Below are 23,096 nucleotides of genomic sequence, written 5' to 3'. Positions count from 1 at the left end.
GCACACAACCTAAAGGACGATCACAGGATCCATGGGCACATCACAGACCAAAAAAGCTAGCACCTTCACTAGAGGTGCGTGTACATACCTAGAGGGCGCTCCCAGGCGCAAACGCACATAGGCACCTAGGTTTTCACACCAGCGCACACCCCGAGGACGCAGACGCACGCCTAGGGGGCGCTCCCAGGGCCCACGCACACACGCACGCACACACATCCCTGCCCTGTCTCCCGCCCGCCTCCGCCTCCGCCTTCGCCAAGCCGAAGAGCGCCAGGCGCCCTTCTAGGCCGGTGCGGGGAGAGCCCGCAGCCCCCCGGGCAGCGATCCAGGCGGCTCCGGGCCTGGGCGGGAGCCCGGAGGTGCGGCCAGCATGGAGGCGCTGCTGCTGGGCGTGGGGCTGCTGCTGGGCGCCTACGTGCTTGTCTACTACAACCTGGTGAAGGCCCCGCCGTGCCGCGGCCTCGCCAGCCTGCGGGGCCGCACGGCGGTGGTCACGGGTGAGTGCTGGCTGGCGAGCAGGGGGCGGGGAGCCGGGACCGCGGGGCGGGGAGCCGGGACGGTGGGGCGGGGGCCTGACGCCTCAGCTCGGCTCCCGCCCACCCTCCTCAGGCGCCAACAGCGGCATCGGGAAGATGACGGCGCTGGAGCTGGCACGCCGGGGAGCTCGCGTGGTGCTGGCCTGCAGGAGCCGGGAGCGCGGCGAAGCCGCTGCGTTCGACCTCCGCCAGGTGAGGGAAGGCGGAGCCTTGAAGGGCGGGGCCTGGAGGGAGGGCGGGGCCTGGGGGAGGGCGGGGCCTGGCGGGAGGGTGAACAGAGGACGGAAGCACCGAGGACACACACAGAAAAGAGCCGGGCAGCTGGAGAATTGTGGGCGGGGGTATCCAGTCCCTTAAAAGACAATGCAGCCCGGTTCACCAAATGGAGAAGAGGGTGCACAGGTGCTCTGGTCACGCAGCGAAGGGACACCAGATCTGAAGGAAGTAATCGCTGTTCTAATACATTTAAGAAACAGTGGAGTTTAATGAAAGTTGGAAAGAGAACAGCAGCGGGAAGAGCATATGCAGAGGCCCTGAGGCAAGACAGATGGTCTGATTTGAGAAACTGATTGAAAGGTTTAATGAGGCCAGAGCACGGAGTATGGAGTATGCAGAGAAGAGGCAAAAGGAAGGGGCTGAACTCTCTGAGCCAGGGCCAAGTTCAAAGGGCCCTTATAGACCCTACTGAGGAGATCAGATTTCATAGAATGGACAGTGGAGATCCGATGAAGTGTTCTCAGCAGGGACTGGACTTTCAGAATAACTTTTGGGAATGAACCCCTAAGTGGCTCTGTGGCACCTGGTTTGTAGGGGGTAAGAGTGGGTTGGAGGAGACCAGTGAGTAGTCCGTTGTAGATTTTAGGGTAAACAATAATGGGCAGAAGGTATGATAATATTAATAATAATAGCAAGTAAAAAAAAAAAAGGCAAGTGCCTACAGAGTGGTGACTACATGCCAGGCAGTATTCTAAAGATTTTACATATATTAACTCATTTAATTCTCACAATAACTATCAGTAATATTATTATTTCCATTTTACAGAGAACTAAGGCTCAGAAAGATTAAGTATCTTGCCCAAGGTATCACTCTAGTAATAAGCAAAGTCAAGATTTGCATTCTAATGCCTGGGGTAGATCTTAGTAGAAGGAGTTAGTAGCAGGAGCTGAGCTCTCAGAATTTGGTGCCCGGGGAGAAGGAAGAAAAGGGTGCATATGACAGGCCACTTCTTGCCACTCCACAGGAGAGCGGGAACAATGAAGTCATCTTCATGGCCTTGGACTTGGCCAGTCTGGCCTCCGTGAGGGCTTTTGCCACTGCCTTCCTGAGCTCTGAGCCACGGCTGGACATCCTCATCCACAATGCCGGTGAGGGCAGCCGACCTGCAGAGGGGCGGGAGGGTGCCCAGGGCAGCCGACCCTTCCAGGCAGGCTTGGCCGAGGGACTGGTAAACATGTGGGAAGGATGCCCCCTACCACTATCTCACCTGGGGGATGCTGAGGCCTCCAAGAATCCCTCTGGAGCAGTTGTTCACACCTAGCCCTTACCCCAGGGATCAGTTCCTGTGGCCGGACCCGGGAGCCCTTTAACCTGCTGCTGCGTGTGAACCACATCGGCCCCTTCCTGCTGACGCACCTGCTGCTGCCCCGGCTCAAGACAAGCGCCCCCAGCCGTGTGGTGGTGGTCTCCTCTGCTGCCCACCGCAGAGGCCGCCTCGATTTCACACGCCTGGACCGCCCAGTGGTGGGCTGGCGGCAGGAGCTGCGGGCATATGCCGACAGTAAGCTGGCCAACGTGTTGTTCGCCAGGGAGCTTGCCACTCAGCTTGAGGGCACTGGCGTCACCTGCTATGCAGCCCACCCAGGTGAGGTTTGTCTCTCTGGCTGCTCTGCTTCATTCTTATTTCCCCTCTCCCATCCTCGCCCCTTCCCCTGCTCCCCCAGCCTCTCACTGAGCCACAGAATCTCAGAGCAGGAAGGAGGCCTGGTCCAGAGAGAGGCCTGTTCCTTGCTGATCTTGAAGCCAGGCTCTCCTTGTCTGAGCTTGTCTCACACCACAAGCTCAGATGCTGAAGGCTGGGTAAGGCATGGCAATGAGGAAGGCCTAGGGTCTCACCCCAAGGAGCCATCTGCATGACTGAACTGATGATGTTAGCTAATAATTACTCATTCAGGAAGCATTTAGTGAGTACCTACTATGTTCTAGGCATTAATCTGGACACAGGGAATGTAGCAGTGAGCAAAACAAAGACCTCATCCTTGTAGAGTTTACATTCTACTTTATAGAAGGAGACAGCTAATAAATGTCTACAATGACAGGTGGTGTTTAAAGTGCTGCAGGGAAAGATAAGACAGGGAAAGGGGGCTAAGAAATGACAGAGTTGGCAAAAGAATAAGAAATGACAGGGGGTGCTATATTTATCTATGGCAGTCAAGGAAGATGTAACTGAAAAGGTGATGTTTCAGTAGAAGCTTGAAGGAAATGAATGACCTGTGAGGCATTCTAGAGAGAAGAGTAAAAGAACAGAGTAAATACCAAATGCAAAGGTCCTGAGGCAGAAGTGCCTGGTGTGTTTAAGAAAGAACAGAGAGCCTGCTGTGGCTGGAGCAGAGTGAGGAAGGGAATGTGGCAAGAGATGAGGTATAGAGATAGGCTGGGTCATCCAGGGTCTAGGGGTCCACTAGAAGCATTCTTACAGTCTGAGTGATTTTACTAATTAGTAAGACCCATCCTGAGGTGTTGGAGAAGACTCTTGAGAGTCTCTTGAACTGCAAGGAGATCCAACCAGTCCATCCTAAAGGAAATCAGTCCTGAATGTCCATTGGAAGGACTGATGTTGAAGCTGAAACTCCAATACTCTAGCCACCTGATGTGAAGAACTGACTCACTGGAAAAGACCCTGATGCTGGGAAAGATTGAAGGCAGAAGAAGGGGATGACAGAGGATGAGATGGTTGGATGGCATCACTGACTCAATGGACATGAGTTTGAATAAACTCCCAGAGTTGGTGATGGACAGGGAGGCCTAGCGTGCTGCAGTCCATGGGGTCGCAAAGAGTCAGACACGACTGAGTGACTGAACTGAACTGAAGACCCATCCCTGCCTTAGAGAACAGGTTGCCGGATAACAAGATCTGCCTGACCCATAATACTATACCGAATATTAGACAATCATTACCTAAGGCTCATTAAAATTATAATAGTGATAATAATAATTATAGCTAGCCATTATTAGACTCCATATCTCTAATATCCAAAGCAGTGGCTGGTCTATTGTAGGTGTTCATAAATGTTTGCTGGTTAAACAAGGGAACAGGAGGACTTTCCTGGCAGTCCAATGGTTAGGACTTCACATGTTTCCAATGCAGGGGATGAGGGTTTGATTCCTGGTTTGGGGAATTAAGATCGCACATGCCACTGGGGGAGGCCAAAAGATAAAACACAAAGGAACAGGAAAAAAGATGAGCTAGAAAAAAAGATGGAGACAGATTGTTCCAGGCTAGTTTCTTGCCTGGAGAATCCCATGGGAGAAGTCCATAAGGTTGAAAAGAGTTGAACATGACTGAAGTGACTGAGCAGGCAGGGACACAGCATGAGCAATATCTGGAAGATGAGGATGTGTAAGGAGCTTGGATGAAGAAGTGGCTTGCTGTTAGAAACGTGTGAGGTCAGCTTATCAGGTCCCTAAGTACTACCTGGTTAATACGACCTTGGCTTCCCTGGGACCGGACTCTTTTTCACTCCTTTTGAGTAGCCCTGTGCTTGCCTCTTACCCTAGACCCTCACCCACGGTCGTCTTCGGTCGTCTTCCCTGCCACTTCCTTTCTTCCGGTCCACAGGGCCAGTGAACTCGGAGCTCTTCCTGCGCCACGTTCCTGGATGGCTCCGCCCACTTTTGCGCCCCCTGGCTTGGCTGGTGCTCCGGGCACCGCGAGGGGGTGCCCAGACACCCCTGTACTGCGCTCTGCAGGAAGGCATTGAGCCCCTCAGCGGGAGGTACTTCGCCAACTGCCACGTGGAGGAAGTGCCCCCAGCCGCCAGAGACGACCGCGCAGCTCACCGGCTGTGGGAGGCCAGCAGGAAGCTAGCAGGGCTTGGGCCTGGGGAGGATGCCGAATCTGATGAAGATTCCCAGCCTGAGGACCCGGGGACTCCATCCTCTCCGAGCAGCCCCCACCCCGAGGAGCCCACGGCTTCCGATCTCTACCCCATCCCTCAGAGTTCAACAGACTGGTCTACAGTCACGCGTCGAATTCCGGTTAAAGCTGAACTTGAGCCTCAGGCTTGCTAACCGCCCACCCCACCCCCCCACTCCACCCCCCACCCCACTCCTACACACACACACGCAGACCTGGAAGCTTTCCAGAGCACCTGGTGGGCCTTTAAAACCCTAGCTGTGTGCCGGGCCATGCACTAGGCAAGGAGAGAGGTGCCATTTTTGCATCCATGGTTACTTTCCGCGGTTTTCGAGGTATGTCCTGGACAGCTCGTTTCCTCGTGGAAGGAAATAAAGGGTGATTATTTCTCCCTGAGAGGAAGGGAAATGCCAGATTGAGAGGTGGGACGTAGTGTATCTGCTGCGGGTTTTCAGGAATTTGAATTTCGGATTTCCAGGCCCTACCCTCAGGCATGCCGATCAGCCCCAGAATAGGGCATGGGAATTTGTAATTGGATGCACTGCCAACACAGGATTATTCAGCTGGGTCCTTTTAGACCCTTTAGCTAAGTAGTTTCATTATCCCCTTTTTGCATTAGCAGCCAGGTGAGGGACTCAGCCAGATAAGGGACTCGCCCAAGGTCTCCCAGCTAGTAAGCGCGGGGGCTGAAACTGGAACCCCCAGCGGGCTGGCTCCAGGGCCGATCGCTGTAAGGTGGGAGCTGAGAGGTGGAAGGTGAGAAAGGGCAGGACGATGGTTATTCAGGCGCCCAGTGGGAGTCGTGGGTACGCGATGTCTACCCCGTGCAATAAAGCGTCTTGACTCCACGGGTAGCGCGCAGACCGCCTCTCAGGCCGCGCCGGCCCCGCCCTCCGCCGCCACACTTCCGGCGGCGCTGCGGCCGCGGGGGGGTGCGGGCGGGCGGCCGCTGGGGGTGGCCCGACAGGCAGGGCGAGGCCGGCTGTGCGGGCGGGCGCGCGCGCGAGGGGTGCGGGCCGGAGGCTGCTGTCCAGGTCTCCGCGACCTCCGGGGGCCCCTCCGTCCCGCAGGCGCCATGGGCAATTGTCACACGGTGGGGCCCAACGAGGCGCTGGTGGTTTCAGGTGAGGGGGCCCCGAGGGAGGTGGATCCGGAACGCCCAGCGCCGGGAGGGTGTTTGGGGCGGGGGCTGTGCCTGGGAGGGCGGGAGAGGGGCCAGGCCGAGGAAGGGCTCTGAGGGTTGGGCGGCGGGGTGGGGGTGGGGGGGTTGTGGGGTGGGCAGTGCCGGGGGTGGGGCCTGAGCTTACGGTAGCTCCGGAGACCCCTTCCAGGAGGGACCCCCACTCTCCGTGCTCCGCGCCCTAGGGCACCGGCCAGGCGCTCCCGCCACCTCCGGGCTCTGCGTGTTTGCCCGTCTTGATTCCCCCCTTTCCTTTCTCCGCCTCCTTCTTTGGGCAGGGTCTCCCCTGTGGCCTAGAGGATCCCGAGCCGAAGCCTTGGGGTTCCGGGAACACAGTCTGGCTAGATTCCAGCGCCCGGAGCGAGGGATGGGTGGGTCGCAGGTGCCTGTCTGGGAAGGGGCGGTGGACCCTGGATCCTTGGGTTCTGGGCACAGATCCGTTAATTCCGAGCAGGCTGAGGCTTGCCGGGCTTTACTGGCACTGCCCGCCCCGGAGACGCGGGTGCGGCCTCTACAGGTTGAGAAACCTGGCTCCTGGCTGTGTTGCTCTGGTTGCAAAATGCTGCAGACTCCAGAATTTCTGTTGCGCTTAGGCAGGATGGGGGCTCCGCAGTGCTGGGGGAGGGAGAGAGAGCTTGTCATAAGGCTGCTATTTAAATTGTTTATTTCGGTGTCTTGGGAAGTGGCAGGAGCCTTTCAAGCCACCAGTTTGTGCAGCCAATGGCGCGGGTGCTGGGGAGAAGCCCGTGTTTCCCCGGCAGGATGGAGGCCTGTAGCTGCAGGAAACGCTCATATCCTGCTTGCCACTGTCAGTATGGATTCTCCACCTGTACACAGAGTTGTTAGGGCCAGCTGCAGAACCGAGCAGAAGAGGGTGGGCCGGCCCAGGGCTTGTTGCCACCCACTTTGAGAGCTGGGATGAATCCATTGAGAACTTTCATGGATTTTGGTTCAGTTTGGATCTCAAAGTCAATCTCTGCCCTGGGACAGGAAATCGTCAATCTCTCTGACTAGGACCCTACTCCTGTGCGGAAATTAAGATCCTTCACTTCCCTGGGACTTCCCTGGCAGTCCATTGGTTTGAACTCTGTGGTTTCACTGCAGGGGCCTGGGGCTTGATCCCTGGTCGGGGAACTAATATCCTGCAAGCCCTGTGGCACAGCCAAAAAAAAAAAATCTTTCACTTCCCTGAAAATCAAAGAAGATAGCCTTGGGGTCACCAGGGAGACCCCTAGAGAGCACTGACTAAACCTGCTCCTCTCTCAGACTTGGGCCAGTCTCCCAGCCTCCACTCCTAAAGGTTTTTAGAAACCTGAATCTACATCACACTTGTGTTTTTCTTGTGGGATTTCTCTCTAGAAGCCCAGACTCTGGGCAAGGAGAAGGAGCTCCCATTTTGTCTTTGTGGCGATCCTGAAACCTAGGAGCAAAAAGAGCCCCCAAGACGGGCTGCTCTGTGCCTCCCAAGTTGCCAGCGTACTCTAGCCAGAGGCCAAGGCAGTGCCAAATTTGAAGCCATTTTAGGAGTACGGAGAGGAGGCCACACTGAGAATTAAGAGAGCTGAAGTCAAGGGAGGGTGGAAGAGAGAGAGATGATGCCCAGCATAATAGTACCTTGGGATTTGAGATGATCGAACTGCATTGTGGCTCTCGATAGCATGTGGACTTCTAGTCCTGTTCCCTACACCCCATTATTTGGACCTGGTGCCTTCCATGGTGGCTCAGCTGGTTAAGAATCTGCCTGCTGTGTGGGAGACCTGGGTTCAATCCCTGGGTTGGAAAGATCCCCTGGAGAAGGGAATGGCTACTCACTCCAGGATTCTGACCTGGAGAATTCCATGGACTGTATAGTCCATGGGATCGCAAAGAGTCAGATGACTGAGCGGCTTTCACTTTCCCTTCTAAGTCCAGGGCCATCTCACGCAACCCACTTTCAGAATGAGGATGTTAATATATATCATGATCATCTTTTCCACTTGAAAAGTCTGGAGGTTCTTCTTGTCTATCCTGCCTGCTTCATTCTGTAATGCACAATTTTTTTTTCTCTGTTTCTACTTTGGGGGAATCCAAACACATATACGTTTCTCTTATCTCTACAGTAGGGCAGAAATTCTTAACCTGGAGTTTGTGGATAGAATTTAGAGGTCTTTGCATTTGATAAGAGGAAAGTAGTACATTTTTATTTACACTTACCTTAACTGAAAGTTAGTGCTTCCGATACGATTATTAATGTCGGCAACAATCCATAATAGGATTAGCAGATATTTGCCTACTATACTGCCTTTGTTGCAGTAGAGTATGGTAAAAATCATTTATGCTCATTGCTACTTTGAAATTAAGCCAGTTATTAATCTACCACAAGATCTTATTATTTAATAACATTATACATGTTACTGTGTATCACATAGCACACATATATAACTTTAAATATTTGTTTCTTATGTATCTTACTTTATGCACTTATGGACATTCAGGCTTTGCCAGACTACTAAGGGGGGTGGGGGATTTCAGCTCAAAACATCCCCCTTGTATGAGAGTTCCCTGATGGCCCAGTAGTTAGGATTCAGCACTTTCACTGCCCAGTTCAGTCCTGGTTGGGGAACTGAAATCCCATAAGCCCTGCTGCACAACCAAAAAAAAAAAAAATCTGCCTTGTAGAGTTGTAGGTCTTCTTGACTAGTAGGACTGAAAGAGTGGAAGAGGGTCAGGAAGAAAGGGAGTGTTCCTGAGGGGGCAGACTGGCGCTTGTGTTTGGGGAGGGCTAAGAGTGAGGCAGAATTTATGACAGGATATTTTGTGATTCTTCAACTTGATTGAGGACAGAGCAAAGGAAAGTAGATTGGGTTAGAAGTGAGATAAAATTAGGAGGATTGTCTCCAGATCTGGAGACAGTAAGGACTGAGAAGGTCAAGGAAGGGTCACCTAAGAGTCCTCTCTTGGGAGTGGTCCCCAGGGTGACCAGGAAGCTGGAAGGAAGATGCCTTCCAGGGGAGGAGGCTGCTGGGGGTGAGGCAGCCAGGCAGCCCCAGCTTCCTGTTGTTGCTACCCCTGGGAACCTGGCCATGTTACCCTTGGCGGAGGCCCAGCCTGAGCTGTGGCAGCCTGCTCCCAAGGTCAAAGAAGTTAAAGGTAAAAAAAAAAAAAAAAAAAAATGGCTACCCCTCCAGTATTCTTGCCTGGAGAATTCCATGGACAGGGGACCCTGACAGTCCACGGGGTCGCACAGAGTCAGAAAGAACTGAGTGACTGATGCCTCACTTTTCACTTCAAAGCATGGATTCCCACCCTTGGCTCCCTCGCCTCCATCCCACCTACCACTACCACCATCTCCTCTTCCTGCACCCTGAGAAGTGCCCTGGGGTTGGTTGGAGAAAGCTGTGCCACTGTGCCCCATTCCCCACCAGGCCAGAAGAAGTGGAACAACCTGTGGCTTTTGATCCTTTTCCAGTTTCACTGGATCCTGAGATGTTTTTGGTTTCAAGTTGACTGCTGGTCCTCAGAGGCTCCTCTCACCCCATCCCCAGGACAGAGCAGCCTGCAGTGGCTTACCTTGAGCAGCAGCCCTGTGAACAGGTGTTTCCAGAGACCTGCAACGACTTCCCAACCCTGTTCACACTGCAGCGATGCTCCCGGCTCCCTGGACCTCAGGCTCAGCTGCTTGTACACCATGCACAGGGCAGACCCAGGAGACAGGGTGGGCTGCCCGGTGGGCAGTATCATTTGCTAGCTGTCCATCTTGGCAGTCCCGCCACACTTGCAGGATCTTTGTTCCTTTGTTGTTGTTTAGTCGCTAAATTGTGTCTGACTGTTTCCAACCCCGTGGACGGCAGCACACCAGGCTTCCCTGCCCTTCACTATCGCCCTTAGCTTGCTGAAATTCACGTCCATCAAGTCAGCGATGCCAGCCAACCATCTCATCCTCTGTCGCCCCCTTGTCCTCCTGCCCTCAATCTTTCCCAGCGTCAGGGTGTTTTCCGGTGAGTCGGCTATTCGCGTCAGGTGGTCCCTCCACCTATCTAAAACTTCTCTCCAGGTCATGATTCTGTTGTCTCTGGTTGTTGGCCTGACCACCAACCCAAACCCTGGCTGTAGACCTACACTGTCCAGTATGGTAGCCAGGAGCCACAGGTTAAGTTAATTACAATTCATTTTCTCAGTTATACCAGCCAGATTTCCAGTGCTCAATAGCGCATGTCCTGAGTGGCTGCTTTGTTGCACAGCACAGCTGTGGAACATTTTGATCCCTGAAGGACGTTCTCTTGGGTAAGACTACTCTAGAAGTTATACCCCCACATCAGCCACTGTGTGTGGCCTGGGTCACTGCAAGAGGCTGCTTCTCCCCAGCCTCCCTGACCCAGGTATCTTTCTCCTTGTGCAAAGTGGGTTTTCTAAAATGCAAATGTAAGTGTTGCTTCTTAGGTTAAATGACTTCCCCATCATTCAGGCACATACACACAACACCCCTGCTTGACCCAATCCCTACAATACTCTGCAGTCTGCCCTCTGCCCTGCCACCCGGCTTTGTCCCCTGCCATGAGGCCTCAGAGACACTAACCCAGCTACACAAAACTACCCCTGACCTTTGACCTTGGGAGGCACCCACCCTAGACTTTCCTGAAAACCCAAGTTTATGAAGGTGGAAACGATGGCTGCCCACTGGCTTTTTCCTCCCTGTTACATGTTATGTTTCCTTTGAATCATCTGTTTCTGCCAGGGAACAGCCCCTCTTGCTTTTACTAAGTTTTCTTGAACTTATTGATTAATTTCGGCATCAGTAGGGGGGTTTGCAACAAGAATTTCAAGAACTGATTTTTCTTATTTCTGTATAGAGATTGTATGGAGCTCTTCCAGGAAGTGAACCTGGGTGGTGGCCAGATTCAGCAGGCTATTTAGTTGATACATAGTTTCCAGGAGTCATTTCCTTTTTAGGCCTTTTCCCTTTCACTTTTCCAGTTGGTACCATGAGTTGGCTTCTGTTTTGAGGTCTTGCCTTCTTCCCCATCCGCTCCCATTCACTCTGAACCCCTGGGAACCAGCCTCACTGAGAGGTCTGCTGAGCGTGAGCCAGCCCCCACCCCTACCCCCACCCTACCCCTTGGTTCATAGACTCCCTTGCATTAGCCTTCCACCTGCTTTCCCTCTGGGACTGATCCCATCCTGGTCACAGGCCAGTTGCATGGTACAACCATCAGCTCAGGAAAAGGTCACTCCTCTGAGTCCCACCTCTTTTAAGAGAGGAACTGTACCTTCATCTCTGTTTCCCTAGCACAGAAAAGTACTTGTTTGCTGAACGGATGGTTGAATCAAAGATGGACGTGTCCCTGTTGACTCTTGCCCACTGACTTTGTTCTCTGAAAGCACATATGTTCTGAACCACTCATTGGCTCCCCTCATTTCTATGCAAATAGCACAAAACTGGATCCCAAGACCTTAAGGGCCTGTCTCCCATTTATCTGTAACCTCCACACCTAGTGCCCAATGGTGGGAATTGTCAAGTGTCAGAGCAGGCAAAGGTCCAGTGTTGCTGATGGAGGCGTTGGAGGGTAGACAGACCCAAGGACTAACTGACCAGCCATGGTTTGCTTTGCTCTCCAGGGGGCTGTTGTGGTTCCGACTATAAACAGTATGTGTTTGGCGGCTGGGCCTGGGCTTGGTGGTGTATCTCCGACACTCAGAGGTAAGGGCCTGGGGGCTGGTGATTGGGCATCCTGGTGGGCAGGGGAGAAGAGGGTCTCCATCCTTAACCCCCTTCATGCCACTTGAGCTGCATTCCGTTCTAGTTGGGGGGACCTCCCAAAAGGCAGGTGGAATGGGTTACATGGGGAGGCAGGAGGGCTGTCTGTGGGCAGCTCCTCCTTGGTGGGTGTGCTTTGTTCCATTGAAAGTATCACTTCTGCCCCAGGCAATTCAGGCAGAGCCCTAAGGCCCTGATTTTAGCTCAGAATTATTCAGGAAGCCTTAATAACACACCTATTTGGAATGGTCCTAGGAAGGAGGAAAGGCTTGAAGAGACCCCTGCCCTGTGCAGACCCTGGAACAATGCAGGCAGGGGCTAAATGGCAGAGGATGGTTACAGTCTGAAGGGGCTCTGTATATTAAAGACAAAGGTTGCAAATCTAAGGAACTGGCACCCAGGCTGGGCAAGACGGGTCTGGACATCCTCCATTAGTCTGGAGAGACTCAGAAGGGGAAGGGAGATTTCAGCTCAGGCTCTACCTGCTGGCTTTCCCGGAGCCCAGGACAAGGCTAGACTTGGGCCCAGGCTTCTCCTGTCCCCCTCACTGCCCGCCCAGGAGGAGATGAGGCCGGCCGGCCACCTCTCCACCAGCACCCCCTTCCTGATTATGGGAGATCAGGGGAGGGGCCCAGATTCTTCCAGGCCAGGAACCAGGTGACACAGGCCCCAGAGCTATGAAAGCGCAGGCCCGTTGGCAGGGGTGGGGGTCCTGTGAAGGGGAAGCAGTGGAGATTCCAGTGGAAATCCCCCTGTATCTCAGTCTCGTAGTTGGCAGAGAGACGCCTCATGGCTGCAGGGAGTCTGAGGGTGTTGGCTCAGGTCAGGGGCATGGGAAGCATGTCACAATGATTTAACTTCACTGATCTCTCCTAACTCCCTCCACTGCCCATCTCTCCCCGCTCGTAGCCCTGCCTCAGTTGAGAGATCTTGGGGAACTCTTCTGGCCCAAGGTCAAAAGTGTTCAGAAAGTAATTAGTAGTGGTCACAAGTTCCTCTCAGGATCCTAAGACACCTGAGGTGGCCAGCTGGCCTGACAGGAGCCATGGGTCCCCTCTCCAGAGACACTGTCACCTGCCACCCCACACCCGCCACACAGTCCTGGGACAGCAGAGCGTCTCGCCCGAACCCCTCGACGCCCGGCCAGGCCTAGAGAGTGTCCGCTTGCGCCGAGACCTGTCCAGCCAGGCGCCCGCTGCTCGGTGCTGCTGGCACTCCAGAGGCCCTTTCTCCGTGCCGTGGTTGGTCCCCTCCCGCTTCCTGCTCCCAGGAGCAGAGCCCCAAGACAGCAGGGCCTGGCTTCTCTGATGGCAGGTTTGAAGGTGAGGGGTGGGGGGCCTTGTGCCTCATCCTAGGAGCAGCTCTCCCACACCCAGGCTCAGCGTCTCCCTCTGGGCCCACAGGCAGGGCCCACTCCTGGGTTCCTGGGGCGGCCCCTTCCCTGTCCCCTAGCCTGCTGCAGGGGCGTCTCCCCCAGCGGGGACCTTTGTTTCCCGAGGCCGGCAGGTGCTTCCTAGGTCAGAGTGGAGGTCTAGGATTCTAACCCAGCCTTCCGTTTGAGGTCCTTTCCACGGCCATCCTCCATGTCACCTGCCCTCACTGTCAGCTGTTCTTCTCCAGCCTCAGTGAGGTCTCTCCCGCTGTTCTTTGCTGCCATGCCCTGTCCTGTCCTGAGGCCCCGATGGGGGCAGCTGTCTCGCCCTAACCTAAGCGGTTCCTCCATTTCTGGCATCTGAGCTGCAGCCTCCCTCCTCCCCACTTCCTCCCCCTTCCTCCCCCATCCTCTCCCCTCCTCCCCCCTCCTCCCCCTTCTCCCTCTCCCCTCCCTACTCCCCTCTCCCCCTCCTTCCCCTCCTTTTCTCTCCCCCTTCTTGTCTCCCTCCCCTCCCCTTCTTCCCCCTCCTCCCCACCCTCCCCTTCTCCTGTCTTCTTCCCTCCCTCCCCTCCTCCCCCCCTTCCCCTCTCCCTTTCCCCTCCCCCACCCTCCCCCTTTTCTGTCTCCTTCCCTCCCTCTGTCCTCCCCTCCCTTCCTTTTTCCTGTCTCCCTCCCTCCTCTCTCTCCCCTCCTCCCTCTTCCTCCTCCTCCCCACCCTCCCCCTTTCCTGTCTCCTTCCCTCTCTCCTCCCCTTCCTCCCCCCTGTTTCCTGTCTCCCTCCCTCCTCCCCCTCCCCTCCTCCCTCTTCCGTCTCCCCCCACCCTCCCCTGTTTCCTGTCTCCCTCCCTCCTCCCCCTCCCTCTTCCCCCTCCCCCACCCTCCCCCTTTTTCTGTCCCCTCCCTCCTCCCCCTCCCCTTCTTCCTCTTCCCCCTCCCCCACCCTCCCCCTTTCCTGTCCCCCTCCGTCCTTCCCCTCCCCTCCTCCCTCTTCCCCCTCCCCCCACCCTCCCCCTTTCCTGTCTCCCTCCCTCCCCTCCTCCCTCTTCCCCCCACCTCCCCCTCTTTCCTGTCTCCCCTCTCCTTCCCATCCCCTCCTCCCTTCCCCCCCTCCCCCCTTTCCTGTCTCCCTCCCTCCCCTCCTCCCTCTTCCCCCCACCTCCCCCTCTTTTCTGTCTCCCCCTCCTCCCCTCCTCCCTCTTTCCCCTCCCCCCACCCTCCCCCTCTTTCCTGTCTCCCTCCCTCCCCTCCTCCCTCTTCCCCCCACCTCCCCCTCTTTCCTTTCTCCCCCCTCCTTCCCATCCCCGCCTCCCTCTTTCCCCTCCCCCCACCCTCCCCCTCTTTCCTGTCTCCCTCGCTCCCCTCCTCCCTCTTCCCCCCACCTCCCTCTTTTCCTGTCTCCTTCCCTCCCTCTGGCCTCCTCTCCCTCAGTCCCTCCCTCCCTCTTTCATGTCTCCCTCCCCTCCTTCCCCAGAGAGAGCTTGATGGGTGCCTGTCTGAGCTGGGTCTGCTGTCCTCTCAGCCTGAGGGTACTGTTAGGGAGGGGCTGGAAGGCAGTCAACCTGTGTACGTGCGCATGGCTAGAGAGTGGAGGGACCCACGTTGCCTCCTGCTCCCCGTCCCTCCACTTCACTTGCTTCTGCTCCTTCACCTCAGCCTCTGCCCTCCCTCCCTCTGGTTTAAGGAAACCTTCTGCGCTGTCCACAGGCTGGCCTCTGCCTGGTCCAGCACCCAGCACACACGGGCACACAGCCTGCCCCAGGGAGGCCCAGGTAGCTTCCACGCACCTTTTCTTTGCCATGACTCTGCCTGTGCCCAACTCTGGAAGTGACTCCCAGTTGTCCCTGTGAATATTGGCAGGGGTGCACACACTTCCCCCCCCCCCCAGCCTTCCTTGACACATCCCACCCCCACAAATCAGAAAATCCAAAAATTGCTTTAGTCTCTTCTGGCCCTAAATTACCTTTTTAGGGATAAGTAGCAGAGGCCTTGAGGGTTTGTGCCCCACAGGATTCGGTATTTGCTGTCGTTCATGAACCCCCAGAGTGGCCTCCCCCATCCCCACCCCAGTTTCTGGAAACACAAGCTTGCCTCTGTCTGGAGCATGGAGCTCAGGCTGCCAGCCAGACCGTGCCAGGAATCTCCTGGGAAGGTGAGGCAGTGGGTAACCCTGGTGCCCTGCACACAGGGAACCTCCCAACCTCAGGTCACAGGCCCAGGGCATCAGCAGGCTTTACCTCCAGCCCAGCAGCTTCTCACTGGAAGGGTGTGGGGGCTGGAGAAGAGACCCAGAGGCCTCAGGCCAGCGTAGGGGTGTCTCGAGCTGGCAGTGGGGGATGGGAGCTGAAGTCTTGAGCGACCCCACCCCCACCCCCCAGGCCTCAGGCATCCGGTGCTTGTCTGGTAACCACTGTGTGTGTTTGCTGTGTCCCCTCCTCCCCTTCCTGTCCCTGCCTCTCCCTCCCTCCCCCCGGCTGCTGCTCAGACTGTCTCTGGAGGTTATGACCATCCTGTGTCGCTGTGAGAATATTGAGACGTCGGAGGGGGTCCCGCTATTCGTAACAGGGGTTGCACAGGTAATAACCCGCCTGCTTCCTCCTCTGTGTCTAACCTCCTCTCTTCCCGCCCTGCGGGGGCCTGGCAGACTCCAGATGGACTCCCTTTTCCTGAGAGCGCGTCTCCCTGCCCTCTGCTCCTACCACCACTGCTCTGCGTGGCCGCGCGGAGCCTCTAGGGTCCCCCACTCCCTTGTCCCAGCTCATGGGGGGCTGTGAGTGGGGAGAGAAAGTGAGGGCTTCTGGGAGCTCTGCCGAAGTCTGCCAGGGGGTGTTCTTGGATGCCAAGCCTACATGGAGAGTAAGCTGAGGCAGGAGAATACACAGGCCCTTTTGTGACAGAGGTGGGCTGCCCAGGTGGGGAGGGGTCTATCCTAAAGACTCCTGCGGGAGCCCTAGTCCTCTAGGCATCACAGAGCTCTGTGCCCTGTGCCTTCTCCAGGCCGACGCCCTCCTCCCTGCAGCACCAGAAGGATGGGTCCCCTGGGGAGTTATGTTCATCCCACCCCTTGACCGCTTCCAACCTCCTTGACAGGCCTAAGCAAAACGAGCCATGCCCCTGATTCTCTTTCGAGAGGCCTTTGAGCAGCTCTCTTTGTCACCAGACTTCAGCTTCCCCATCTGCGAAAGGGGGAAAGTCAAGCCCTCCCTGAGCCTTGTAGGAATATTAGAAAGGCAAGTAAAGCAATGTGAGGGTGCTCGCTTTGGGATTTTCAGAAAAGAAGTGCTCGAGGAATGCCATCTGTATCACAGACTTGATCTCACCTGGGAAAGCAAGCGGCCTGCTGTCTCCCTCCTCACCGCCACACAGCCCTAGAGATGAAACCCTTTCCTGAGCCAGGGCATTTAGCAACGCAGTTCCCCATCTTCATTGGTCCGTTTGCCAGCTCCCCACTGAGCGTCTTGTCAGCTCCAGGCACAGCGGAGGCAGCGATGGACATCAGAAAGCCCCTGCCCCTCAGAGCCTACATGCTGGTGGGTCCCCAGGGCAGAAGAGACCTACATGTCACCTTACCCTTCTCCACCCTTCCATGAAATTGTCCTTCAGCCTCTCAGGCAAAACCCGGCACCCCCACACCCTGCCTCACCCAACCTCCTATCCTTAATGGGGAAGAAGACTGTCCCCATCGCAACCACTACTCATCGCTGTGGAAGGGCAGGCTTCAGGGCAGAGAAGAAGCCCAGAGCCCCTTTGTGTGGGATGTGTAGGGGCCAGGCCTCCCTCAACACCCCACCTAGCAGCCTCGTCTCCTTCCAAGCCCACACTCCATTTGAAATAGCTAATACCCAGGTCCCTTTTCAACTGGGTGATGTGGACCCTTGAAGACTCAGGTCATCTGGGCAGAACCTTCCTTGCCCTGAAGCTCTAGCGTGACCCCAGCCTTTTCCTCCACTGGCCGCATCTGGCCCCAACCCCAGAGAGCAGGCTTCCAGCCTTGGCCTGTTGCCAGGTAAAGAGACCTGGCAGAGCTCCCCTGGTGGGGTGGGGCAAACACAGGATCACCTCCATCTTGGCCCAGCAGTGGGCATACTCCCAGCATGCCAGGTACGAGGCAGCTTTCTCAGCAGCCTCCAGGGCACTCTGGGGTGCTGACCACACCCAGAGAATAGGCAAAGGCCTCTGGGGGATGGTCAGATGGTACCCACAAACACAGCCCGGAGGACCAGCACTTATGTGCTATCCCAGGACACACATGGCCACGCCAAGACTCTCACCCACCCTACCCCAGCCCCCTGGGCCAGACCATCCCCGATGACTCCTCTGCTTCCTCTCCCACTCTTCCAGCCAGGCTGATGTGAGCAGAGGACACATGTGCACATGGTTGGCACACAACACTCCTTCCACTGAGCCATCTGCACCCCAGCCCTGCTGTCCCACCCCTCTCCTCCTCACATGCTCCCAGCTCCAACCCCTTGGAGAGCCCACCCCTCCGTCTCCTGCAGCAGGACCCCCCTGGCCCGTCCCTGCCGATGCAGTGAGATGTCAAAGTCTTTCCCTGCACCCCAGGCCCTGGGCCCCCAGACCCATGGCCCCTGTTTTGCATTTCTTGGCAGGATTTCCCTAGAGATTATGACGTTGCAGCCCCGCTGTGAGGACGTAGAGACGGCCGAGGGGGTAGCTTTAACTGTGACGGGTGTCGCCCAGGTATAGTAACTCAGCAGCCCCGCGCATGTCCATTGAGCTGCCTCGTCCCCACGCTGGGGTTTGGGGTGGGAGCGAGGAAAGGCCGGCAGCCAGGGGCAGTCTCTCTCCAGCGGCCCCGCCCCTGTCCGCCCCTCTTCCCAGAGAGGGTCGTCGCCACTGGAACTTGCACTCAGCCTCTCGGCCACCCAGCAGGACTAACAAGACACCCCTTCTCTCCCCAGCGGGCCAGCAGAGGACAGAAGCCGTGCTGAGGGCTCCCGTGTCACTAACCCCTCCCCGTTCTTTGCAGGTGTCGGAAATGCCAAGCCCCAGAACCCAGGCCTCCCCTGACCCCTGGGTAGGCGGCTGCAGGGTGGGGACCAGAGGGTGAGGCCACGTGAGGCCAGGGAGCTCTGGGCTCTGGAGTCAGAGCTGCATTATATTCCCAGCCCGGTGACTGAGCGAGGGGCTTCCTGCTCTCCAGAGGTCCTCACAGGGCAAGTTCAGCCATCTCAAAGGCCCCTGGTGCAGGAGTGGTTGGCTTGGTGCCTTGGGGAAGAAAGAGGAGGATGCCCTCCCCTGGTGATGGACTGCAGACCTGTCTCCTGCCCTCTCCTGGCTCTCTTTCCTAGTCTGTCTGTCTGCACCCCTATTGCTCATTCTCCTTTTTGCAGAAACCTGCAGGCTGAGGGGCCAAGAGTGGACTGGAGGGGTTGGTGGGGGGGAGGAGCCCAGAATGTCCAGGAGAGAGGCCCTGGCAGAGCCTGGGCCTGCCAGTGAAGGTGAAATTTCTCAGTATGAGTTCCTCATGTTTTCTCCCTGCTGGAGGCCTTAGCAGACCCCACCCCCTCCCGCCACCACCCCCTTTCCCCTGAGGCCTCCAGGTCCTAAAAAGGAGGGGAGGGGTACCAACTGCCACCATCCTCCTGGGTCTGAGGCCTCTGTCTGCCTGCCTCCAGCCTGGCTCAGACTTCTCTGTGACCACCGGCAGGTGAAGATCATGACCGAGAAGGAGCTCCTGGCCGTGGCCTGTGAGCAGTTCCTGGGCAAGAGCGTGCAAGACATCAAGAACGTCGTCCTACAGACGCTGGAGGGACACCTGCGCTCCATCCTCGGTGAGGCCCTGCCCGGCCCAGGGACCCCTCTCCCTCTGTTACCTGCGAGGAGCCACACAGCATCCCTGAGCCAAGTCCAGGGAGGAGAGAGGGGGCCTTGGACAGGCGGGCCTGTCAGTCCCACTGAGAGGCTTCTAGCAGAAAAGCTGACAGGTTTTCCATCATGTATTTCCTTTCAAAACGTCAGGTGACTCGAGTGAAGAAGAGAGCATGGAGGTGGGGCTGAGTGACTGACTGCCAGTCTGGTCAGGCGCCTAGTGCTGCTTGGGCACTTTTCCTCATCTGCCCAGACCCTGCAGGAGGAGATTCAGTGTTAGAAGAAACCAACCAGGGACTTCCCGGGTGGTCCAGTGGCTAAGACTGCGCTCTCGAGGCAGGGAGCCCAGATTCAATCCCTGGTCAGGGAATTAGATCCCACGTGCCACAACTTAAGAGTTCACATGCTGCCGCTAAAGATCCTACATGCTACAACAAAGACCCAGCACAGCCAGATAGAAAGAAACCTGGGAAGACCCAGCACAGATCACGTGACCCCTGCCTATACTCAGACCTCTCCCTGGCCGCCTCCTCCCTTTCCCAAGCTGGCTGGGCCCCTGGGGAGCCAGCCCGCGATCCTTCTGCCCCCAGGGACCCTGACAGTGGAGCAGATTTATCAGGACCGGGACCAGTTTGCCAAGCTGGTGCGGGAGGTGGCAGCCCCTGATGTCGGCCGCATGGGCATCGAGATCCTCAGCTTCACCATCAAGGTGCAGTGTGGCGGGAAGGCTGTGGCCCCCATGTCCATCCATGCGGGGTGGGGGAGCTTGCCAGGAGGGGCCCCTTTATGCCTCTGACTATTCCCAGGGATGATTTCCCCTTCCCTTCCCAGGACGTGTATGACAAAGTGGACTATCTGAGCTCCCTGGGCAAGACACAGACTGCTGTGGTCCAGAGAGATGCTGACATCGGGGTAGCCGAGGCCGAGCGGGACGCAGGCATCCGGGTATGTGGGCTTGCCTTCCCAGCCTCAAGGATGAGGGAGCGCAGAGGGGGTGGAAACCCCAGTTTGAGGGGGCCCCTCAGCACCTGTCCCTCCTGCTCCCAGGAAGCTGAGTGCAAGAAGGAGATGCTGGATGTGAAGTTCATGGCTGACACCAAGATTGCCGACTCCAAGCGAGCCTTCGAGCTGCAGAAGTCGGCCTTTAGCGAGGAGGTCAACATCAAGGTGAGAAGCTGTCGGGTGTCCCGGGTTTGGGGCTCAAGGCCCAGGACTGTGCCGGGCAGCCTCTGACGTGCTGCCCACCCTCCCCCGCCACAGACGGCTGAGGCCCAGCTGGCTTATGAGCTGCAAGGGGCGCGTGAGCAGCAGAAGATCCGGCAGGAAGAGATTGAGATCGAGGTCGTGCAGCGCAAGAAGCAGATTGCCGTGGAGGCGCAGGAGATCCTGCGCACTGACAAGGAACTCATCGCCACCGTGCGCTGCCCCGCCGAGGCCGAGGCCCACCGCATACAGCAGATCGCCGAGGGCGAAAAGTAGGTGCCGCTGGGGGCCCCGCTTTAGTCCAGCTCCTCTGCCACCTGGGCACCCCCTCCACTCCTGGCCAAGCTTGGAGGCCCCCATGCCTGCTTCCTCACTGGGAAGTAGGGGTAACCCGCCTGCCCTATGGGATTGTTGTTAGGAAGACTGAATTAGGTACCAGAGGTTTAAGGGCCTGATGTGGTGCTTGGCACAGAGGGCACCCAGGTAGGTCCCCTCTCCACTGTGGCCTCTGGGAGCCAGTGCCCTCTTCCAGGCCAGAGCCAGAAGGCCAGGGCACTGCCCTCATGGGTCCCTCATCCCTGACACCTGCCAAAGTGGGGGGGTCGAGGGTTCACTGACCCCCAGGCAGGGCTTAAGGGGCCCCTGGCACTTCCCACTGACCCTGCCCCCCCCGGACTCCCCCAGGGTGAAGCAGGTCCTCCTGGCTCAGGCAGAAGCAGAGAAGATCCGCAAAATTGGGGAGGCAGAGGCGGCAGTCATTGAGGCGAGGGGCAAGGCAGAGGCTGAGCGGATGAAACTCAAGGCTGAGGCCTACCAGAAATACGGAGACGCAGCCAAGATGGCCTTGGTGTTGGACGCCCTGCCCCGGGTAAGGCTCCCACCCAGGGCTGGGACTGGCTGGGCAAATGCCGGACTTCTCTGGGCCTTGTCAGTGACACAGCGACAGGATGGCTGGGAGGATCAAATGGGGAAGTACTCAGCGGCATGGGGAAGAACTCTACAACAGGCCTAGGTTCATCCCTAACCCAGGGGACCATCTGACCTTTATTGCAAATAAGGGCCACCCAGGCTGCATTGGGATGTGGTGAGGTGGAAACGGGAGGGAGAGATGCTGAATGGGGCAGGTGGAAGGAGTCCGAGTAGCAACCAGCTCTCCTCCCACCCCGCCTCCTAGATTGCTGCCAAAATTGCCGCCCCACTGACCAAAGTCGATGAGATTGTGGTCCTCAGTGGGGACAACAGCAAGGTGACATCAGAAGTGAACCGACTGCTGGCCGAGCTGCCCGCCTCTGTGCACGCCCTGACGGGTGTGGACCTGTCTAAGGTAGGTGTCTCACCATCTGCAGTGGGTTCCCTGGGCAGAGTGGTGGAGGCCTCGGAGCCAAGGCCTCATGGCATCTCCCATCCTTGCAGATACCGCTGATCAAGAAGGCCACCGGTGCACAGGTGTGAGGTCTCGTCGGCCCATACCCTTCAGCAGCCACCGCCCCCCACCTTCAGCACCCGTTTTAATACCACAGGGATAACGGGAACGTCACTGACTCTGGTGCCTTATTCTGTAGGGACCAGAAGTGCTGCGTGTTCAGGCCTCTGGCTGTCTTCCCTTCTCCTCTGTCTCTGTCTCCCCCCTCTTCTCCATCCCACAGCCTCACTGTCACTGCCACAACTGTCTGGTTTGTCTCTTGCACCCGTATCTCCTGTACGTCTCTTCCTTTGTCTGTCTTTTTCTCTCCCTCTCTCCTCGCACCCTCTACACACATCATGTAGTTTAAATTGAAGATGTTTATTACAATCACCGTCTTGTCTGTCTGTGGGGGTGGCCCTGCTGCTCCCGAGAATCCTGGTGCCTTGAAGTTTTCTGTGCTTCTGTCCATCCCCTCAGCCCCATGGCCCCAGCCAGAGCTTCAGCATGGGTGCAGGGATCCTGGGGATGACGGCCACCCTGCCCTCTCCTGGCCTGGTCTTCCCAGCCCAATACCTGCCCCCAGGAAGTCCCCAGCCTCGCCCACTCCAGCCCTTCTGGGCCCAGGTAGCGTGGCTGCAGGCCCAGGGCCATCGCCCTCTGCCAACCCTTGCCCAGCCCCAGGCCTGCTCTCGTACCTCACCTCTCTCTCCCGCACCCACGGGCACAGAGGCAAGGCCTCCTGTGTAGAGCAGCTCCCTCGGTTTACTACTGCCTTAGGAGGCCCCTGCTGGTGCTCAGGGAATCCCCTTCCCTGGAGTGGGGCTTGGTCCCAACTCTGCTAAGCCTTTCTGGGATCAGGATCCAGCCCTTCTGGGGAATATAAAATGTACAGACCCCCTTCCTACTAGGGCTGTGCTGCCCTGAGTATCAGGCCGGGCCCTTCCAGTGGGCAGAGCTGTGCCAGCCTTGTACAGAATCGAGTGCCGTAGGCTGGCCGGACTCCTTCCCTGCTCGTGCCGGTTTGCTTTCTGGCCAGAAATGATCAGGCTCCAGCTGTGGGGAAGCAGCCCGGTCCTCTGTCTCCTTGCTTCAGAGGAGGCAGAAGAGCCCAGGGCCCCAGCATCCTGGCAGGGATGCTGTGGGTGTCCTGTGGTCCTGGTCCCCCACCCCTCGCCCTGCCCCAGCCTGTGTAGCTGTTCCTGCATGTGGATGCTGCATGTCCGGTCTGGGGCTTGGATGCTGCACTGCCCCGCTGCCTGTCCCTTCTGGTAAAATAAAGATCTGGTTATGCCCACACCCTGTACTGTCTTTGGTGAGGAGAGAGACTGGGAACCTGCCCACACACCCCTTCAGCCTAAAGGCTGCACTTTGCCTGTTCTTCCCCACCCTCGACACTGGGGGGCAGCAGCGTCCTGGCCCTGCCCTCAGCTTCCTGGAGCAGGGCAGCCATTGCTCAGGTGCTGAAGCCAGATCTGAGCCTTGGGAGACATGGCTCCACCGCAGACACAAGATGCAAGGGGCTGCCAGGCTCACTGCCCCTCTTGCCCATTCTGAGCCCCACTCGGTGCAACCAAAAAAAAAAAAGGAGCATTGCAATGATACCGTTTCTCTAAAATTGGTCTATAAATTCAATATAATCCTAATCAAAATCCCAAGAAATTTTTAATCAACAGAGTAATTCTGAAGTTATGGGGAAATGCG

The 23,096-nt window shown here is 57.0% G+C and overlaps 2 protein-coding genes across 5 annotated transcripts; both read left to right on the top strand.

The window, feature by feature from the left end:
* The first annotated feature begins 307 nt into the window (after positions 1-307).
* DHRS13 (dehydrogenase/reductase 13) lies at positions 308-5,350 on the top strand. The gene is made up of 5 exons (XM_052658501.1): positions 308-497; positions 610-728; positions 1,778-1,901; positions 2,087-2,398; positions 4,373-5,350. The coding sequence occupies exons 1-5, from the start codon at positions 371-373 to the stop codon at positions 4,822-4,824; spliced, it is 1,134 nt and encodes a 377-aa protein (XP_052514461.1). The 5' UTR covers positions 308-370; the 3' UTR covers positions 4,825-5,350.
* Positions 5,351-5,634: 284 nt separating this feature from the next.
* Positions 5,635-22,689, top strand: FLOT2 (flotillin 2). Of its 4 annotated transcripts, none has more exons than XM_052657048.1 (11): positions 5,635-5,793; positions 11,445-11,526; positions 17,566-17,656; positions 18,627-18,750; positions 19,378-19,496; positions 19,619-19,732; positions 19,835-19,954; positions 20,048-20,262; positions 20,675-20,858; positions 21,165-21,314; positions 21,404-22,689. In XM_052657048.1, the coding sequence occupies exons 1-11, from the start codon at positions 5,745-5,747 to the stop codon at positions 21,440-21,442; spliced, it is 1,287 nt and encodes a 428-aa protein (XP_052513008.1). In that variant the 5' UTR covers positions 5,635-5,744; the 3' UTR covers positions 21,443-22,689. The 4 variants fall into 4 exon arrangements, with proteins under 4 accessions (XP_052513008.1, XP_052513010.1, XP_052513012.1 ...); XM_052657050.1 differs by lacking the exon at positions 5,635-5,793 and adding an exon at positions 16,228-16,485 and having other exon boundaries at positions 11,461-11,526; XM_052657051.1 differs by lacking the exons at positions 5,635-5,793; positions 11,445-11,526 and adding an exon at positions 15,500-15,531.
* The last annotated feature ends 407 nt before the right edge of the window (positions 22,690-23,096 follow it).

Source organism: Budorcas taxicolor, chromosome 19 (genome assembly GCF_023091745.1).
Source record: "Budorcas taxicolor isolate Tak-1 chromosome 19, Takin1.1, whole genome shotgun sequence".
NCBI lineage: Eukaryota > Metazoa > Chordata > Mammalia > Artiodactyla > Bovidae > Budorcas > Budorcas taxicolor.
This window is presented reverse-complemented; position numbering and strand designations above follow the sequence as displayed.